This window comes from Leishmania donovani, chromosome 3, assembly GCF_000227135.1.
Source record: "Leishmania donovani BPK282A1 complete genome, chromosome 3".
Classification (NCBI taxonomy): Eukaryota; Euglenozoa; class Kinetoplastea; order Trypanosomatida; family Trypanosomatidae; genus Leishmania; species Leishmania donovani.
The window spans coordinates 135,305-141,435 of record NC_018230.1 but is presented as its reverse complement, the minus strand read 5'-3'; the positions used below and the strand labels follow the sequence as shown (position 1 = coordinate 141,435).

Genomic DNA, 6,131 nt, shown 5'->3' with positions numbered 1-6,131 from the left:
GACGCCGGCCGCCTTCACCGCCGCGGCGATGTTCTCGGCCGAGGTGGGCAGGCCGGCGTCACTCAGCATGAGCGCGGCGTACGTGCACGCGAGGGTCTCAGCGGACATGGCGATGATGGACAGTGCGTGGGGAGGGGTGTAGAGGGGGGGGGCAGGGCGGGCGCACAGATAGGGCTACCTCAAAACTGAAAGTTTTGTGAAGAGAGGCGAGTTACGAAGGCGAAGGATGCGGGCGGGTGCGTGGAAGAGGGAGCCGCCGCCCGTTGACGCGTAGTTGTGGGTCGCAGATGCGATGGTGGTGGCGATAAGCGAGAGAGAGGGAGAGACAGAGAGCAAACACACAGGTACACACATGATCCACGCACGAGCGGACGGACAGACCGGCACAGGGAGGTGGAGGAGAGGTCGAGGCGGCATCCCACAAGGTTTGCGCACACGTGACCGCACGCAGACAGAACGGCACACGCACGCGACGATGATGTACGGCGCCACCCACTGCACCTCCATGGTGTGGGTGGGGTGCTGATGGACGCATCGAACAGGAAGACGAATGTGTGCTGACAGTGCAACCGTCACGCAGTCGGCGGTGGCGGCGAGAGATGAGGTACACCCCCTCCTCGGCTCTCGCTCCCAACCCACAAGAGGGCTTACATGCCAAGCACCACTGGCGGACACGTCAGATATGCCTCGGCGGTTCGCCCCTCCCTTGACACAGTCGCTTGCTGAGCTCTTCTGTTCGGTCGATCTGATATGCGCGGGACCGGGGCCGTGCAACACGTACATCACACCCATGCGCCAGAGAAGACGGCACGACAGAGGCGGGTGGGCGAGACGAAGGCGAAGACCCCAACAAAGAAGATGAAAGCGAAACATCAGCAAGCTAACCAACTAACCCAAGAGGCCAGCGCAGGCTTGCGACGGAAACGGTTGCGTGCATGTGTGCAACACGGTAAATAGGTGGCGTCAGTCCGTGCACGTGCGTGTACGTGTCCTGACGCAGCGCAGTAAAGGCGATCCACTGAAGTCGAGGAGGGGGGGGGAGGCAGAAGAAGAACAAGCCAACGCAGAGCTGAGCAACAAGCGGCGCTGCGCTGAGGTCCGCTCCGCCTCGCTCGGATACTGCGTCACGGCGATGTTGACAGGGATGACGATACCGGCGACACCAATGCCGCCGAAGGGGTGGTGCCGAGGGTGTTGCTGCTGCTGCTGCTGGTGCTGATTGTGGACGCAACACAGTGCAGGATGTTTACATTGCAGGGGTTGTCATCCGTCTCTGCATTCTCCCCTGCACTGTCCGTGTCGCTATCCTCGCCGTCGTCAGAACTGGAGGTGGAGGCGACGGTGATGAGGCCAGCGTCCCTTGCGCGCAGTCCAGGCGGCAGCACGCCGTAGAGGTAATCATAGCAGCATCCAGTACCGTCGCTGTGGGGGCTTACGGCGTGCGCGCCCTGTTCCTCCTCACGGACGGCCGCGACGCGTAGCGCCAGGCCCGCCAAAAGAGCGCCGACGCGACGGACATCGCGACGGTGCAGAGTGTGGCCACCGCCTGCCTCGCAGATATCGAGCAACTGTGACCGCCCGCCTGGAAAGCAGTTTGCTCTAACGGCGGCACTGTCATCGGCCTTCGGATGCTGCGCCGCCCCTTCGGCGAAGTTCGACGCCCGACAACCGCGACCATGACAGTCGCTCGTCGGCTGCAGCCAACGGCGAATCAGCTGCCGGCACACGCCCTGCCAATCGGGTGGAGGCGCAGGACAGGGAGGACACTGCGGTGTGGCTGCTGCTGCTGCTGCTTCTCCCGCGTCTCCTTGAGCGAGAAGCTCCAGGGGAGGGATGCGATGCGGCGAGGGAGCCGTCTGCTCCTTGGGCGACATGCCCACGATGCCGTCCACCGCGCCGCTGGCGGCGTTGGGTGCAACGCTCTGCTCGTCTCTGTGACCGGGCCGCGGAGCGTGGGCGAACGCCGGCGCTGCTATGTATTGCGATTCCGTCGTAGTCGCGCCAACTCGCTCGAGCTCGTTGATGCTGTCAAGACCGCTGTTGGCGCACCGGCGCGTTGTGGCCGTTGTTGTTGTCGTCGTCGCTGTATCTGCGGTGAAGGCGGAGCTGGAAACGCTCTCCGGCCGCGGGGAGCGAGCGGTGGCGGGGTGCTCATCCGCGGTTGTCGGTGATGGTGCCCACCACCTCGGCCGAGCGTCTTCGCCACACGAGCCAGCGCTTCGTGAGTTGCCCCATGGATGCGGTTCCGGCCCTCCCACAGCGGAGGAGCGGGCACGCTTGCGTCGGTGCCGCGACGACGACGACATGCCGCAGTTAGGCACATCCTGCTGGGCTCCATTTGGGAGGGCGGGGTTTTGTGCACATCCGCGGCCACCATGGCGCGCGCTTCGCCCTTCAAGCCGCAGCAGCTGCAGCAGCATCAGTGCGTACGTGATGCACTGATCCGCGGCTGTCAACGCATCCATGCGAGCTGCGGGCGCAGCCCCTGTACCGCTGCCGCTGACGTAACCCACCACGAGCGGCAGTATGTACCTTGTCCACAGACCGTCCACGGTAGCCTGTGCTGAACGCAGCTCTGGCAAAGGCGATGCAGCGTCACGGTGGTGGGGCGCTGCCGTCGAGGGCTCCACGCCCGTTGGCTGCAGCCGCGGCCGTGACAGCAGCGCCATGCCCTCAGCGTCGCTCAGCTGCATTGCACCGTAGCACACAAGTCCGAGGAAGACGCGGTAGTACGCGTGGAACCCTTGCGTCGCGGCGCGCGACGGCGTTGCTCGGATGCCGGTGGTGATAGCGTTGTGGCTGTGCGCGCCGCTCGTCATGATCGCCGTACCACCGCCACCGCGATCGCCGGCGTTTCCCATCACGCAAGCGCAGGCGCCGCGTAGCACCGCCTCCGCCTCGTACATCAGCAGCGCCGTCGTGTCCAGGAGCGGCGGCATCAATGTTAGCAGCTCCAGCAGCGCCCGCATGTCCGTGACAGCAGCCAGGTTCGATGCGGACTGCCGCGCACCATCTGCGACCGCGTGCGCGTCGAGAGGGTGGCGTAGCACCCACTGGAGGGAGCGCACGGTGGCGTAGTTGACGTGAGTTGACCATTGCATGGCCACGACGCTGTCAGTAGTGTTGGTGGCCAGGGAATGTGCGGCAGGGGTCGACGACGGTGACCACCACCACCGCTCCCACCGCTGCAGAGGCCCGTGGGTGAACTCTGCGACGCCTCGGTAGATCAACGCATGTGGCGGGAGCACCGACGCGGCTGCGGTCGCGGCTCCCGGCACTGCGCGCGAGTGAACTGAGCAGTCATGGCGTTCGCGCTGGTCGCAGTGCCGCTCGCGCGCCGGAGCGGGACCCCGCTGATGCGCACAGGCGTTCTCACCACACTCCTCGGCACACATCCTCTTCAGCAGCCTCGCACAGTTGCAGAGGCTGTCATGGGGCACGGCGTCGTCGCTGTCGTTCGCACGTGCACTGATGAGGTCGAACACGACGCCGGGATCGTGGGTGGTCAGGAACGCGTGCAGCCGGTTCGCCAGGCCGGTAAAGCACTCCGCCATCCACGCACGGGCGAGGTGGTGCACAAGATCCAGCATGGAGGGGCAGCGAGCACGCCACACGCCGGTAGCGGCGACGGCAGTTGTGGTGGTGGCCACATCGCCGTCCTCGTCTTCCCTTGCGCCGCCGCACCACGGCCGACTCAACAACTCGCTCAAGTCCTGCACGTGCAGCGGGAGGCGATCGCGGACATGTCGGCAAAGACGCTTGTTGGCCGCATCACCGAAGATGGCCTCAGAGAAGACATGAAACTGATGCAGCACGGTGGCGGGATCTCGAGAGAGCGTCGTGGAGGAGCGTGACGTGCCACCGCCGATGTGCAGCTGACCTCCTGCGTTGCATGCGGACCTTCGGACACTGCGGGCTTCAGTGTTGCCTTCTTCCGCTGTATCCATGTCTGCCAGCGCAGCAGCAGCAGAACAGTTGCCAGCAGCGGCCGCCTGGCCGAGGGCTCGCGCGATCGCCTCGATCAGCTGGAAGGCACCCGAGGTGAGCGCGGCGAGCATGCGGACACTCGTCTGCGCATCCGGCACCCACGCAGGCCAGGAGATGCGTTCTAGCGGCGCCTCTGGGGCGAGACCGCAAGGGTCGTGACGCGGGCTTGCCTGGTAATCGCGAGACGCCTCGAACCCTTCGGTGCTCTCCTTGGCGTGGACGAGGGACGCGGCGTGATTCGTCGCGTACATCTGAATCCCCTCCGTGTACGCAAAGGCCGCCACCCAGCACGGCGGTGGGTCATCCCTCCGTGAAGACATGGGCTGTGGACGTGCCGCTGCAGGCCCCGGTGCGCATGTCCCGCTGAGTCGAGGGCGGCACGCACCATCCTGCCTCCACTGCGCTGCCCCCTCTGGTCGCAGATGCGCTCTGATGTGTGCCCCCAGACAGCGTGCCAGCACTTCGGCCGCAACCGGCGGAAGCGTGGAGGTGTGCAGCAACCAGGGAAGGGTGATCCGCAGCTCCATCGACTGCGGCGGCACACACGCGTCGGGGCCCGGGACGGCGGGTGGTCGCCGGCGCATCACGGGCAACAGCGAAGATGGCAGCTCACAGAACGGCTCATGGCGATCAACTGCAGCGGTGGCGGAGCTGCGTGAAGGACGCGCGCCAACGCCATCATAGCCCCTTGCGCCGCCTTGCACACTGCTGAGAATGTTCTGACCAGAGCTCCTGCGGCCTGCGAAGGCCGCACCGTCGCCGCCTGCATCACCAGCATCGCCATCAGCACCCATGCCACTCGCGCCGCCGTGGTGCAGAACACTCGGCGCCATCCCTCTCAACGGTGGAGCAGCACCCCAGTACACCCGCGTCACCGCCGTGGTAGTGGGTGCTGAGCCGTGCGCTGACGCCATCGCTGTGGGTGGACGATGATCACGGCAGGCACCCACCGCAGCAGCCTCTTCATCGTCTTCCGCGCCGTTCACCGCGTCATCGCCTTCGCGAGCGCCGCTGCGGCCCAGAATGCTGCTGTCCACAGTGCTGCTGAGATGAGTAAGGGTGGTGGTGCTGATAGGTGCCTGCTGAAGCACCGGCCCTTCACTATCGCCGTCGGCACACCGCGCCGTCGCCGGTAGTGACAGGCTCAGCGGCTCATAAGCCGTCACGCACCAGTGCGGAGACGACAGCAGCGACGTAGGTGCGCCGTCTGCATCGGCCATTGCCACCCCTGCGCGCGGCGGTGTGCTGCACGGTGTGCGGCGCCACAGAGCGACTGGGAAGCCGTCATCACCGTCGCCTGCGCGAGTTCGCGCTTGGCTGCGGTCGCCGCTCGCCGCGACGCGCGTGATTGGCGGACTGCCCTCACATGTCAGCGCGGAAAGCGCTTCCACGCGCCTTGGCAGCCACACCCGCAGCGGCTCCAGGCACGTGTGAGGCACAGCTTCCACCACCGCACTAGCCTCGCTAGGCGTTGGCAGCGGCGCGTCGACCGTACACTGACGCCGCGTGGTTCGGCTGGACGCGTTCGTCATCGCCATGACCCGCTGCCCGGCTTCCACGATGCTGCTGTACGAGCGAGTCGGAGCTTTCGAGAACAGATCCTCTTCTCCCGCCGTAATGGTGAGCTGGTGCGCCGACAAGAGCGCCACGCGCTGCTCCTCTGCAATCAGCTCCTCGTTAAACAACTCCTCCAGCGTGCGCGAGGTTCGTGGTGAGGGTAACCGCGGTCGCCGCTCTCTTCTTCTGTGGAAACCATTTTCTGCATCATCGCCACAGACAGCCACCTCCGAGTTTGTGAGCGCGCCATGCGGCAGTGGTAGCGCTGTCCTGCCGCTGCGGTGCATCAAGCGCGCAGCTGAGCGTACGTGGGACTCCTCTGAATCCGGATGTGGCTGCTGTGAGTGCGATTTCTGAGTGTGGTCGATGCGGGGGCTTTCCTGCACCAGTACCGTTCTGTTTTCGCCTTCCTGCACACACACCATTCGCACTCGTGTGGGGGCCGGCGTTGCCATCGGCGACAGCTGCGCCGGGACGCCGCCGATGTTCGGCTCAGCAAGTTGCATCTGCCGTGCCGGACGTTGCTGCTGCTGCTGTTGCTGAATGTGATGCCACATACCCTGCGAGATGGCGTGCAGCCTCGGCAT

The 6,131-nt window shown here is 65.5% G+C and overlaps 2 protein-coding genes across 2 annotated transcripts; both read right to left on the bottom strand.

Annotated features, from left to right (window-relative positions):
• On the bottom strand, positions 1–108 carry LDBPK_030410 (60S acidic ribosomal protein P2, putative; the record flags this gene model as incomplete). Its single annotated transcript, XM_003857958.1, has 1 exon — positions 1–108. A coding segment is annotated over one exon (108 nt), but the record flags the coding sequence as incomplete, so codon positions are not given.
• Positions 109–1,124: 1,016 nt separating this feature from the next.
• On the bottom strand, positions 1,125–6,131 carry LDBPK_030400 (hypothetical protein, conserved; the record flags this gene model as incomplete). The annotated part of the gene is made up of 1 exon (XM_003857957.1): positions 1,125–6,131. The coding sequence occupies one exon, from the start codon at positions 6,129–6,131 to the stop codon at positions 1,125–1,127; it is 5,007 nt and encodes a 1,668-aa protein (XP_003858005.1).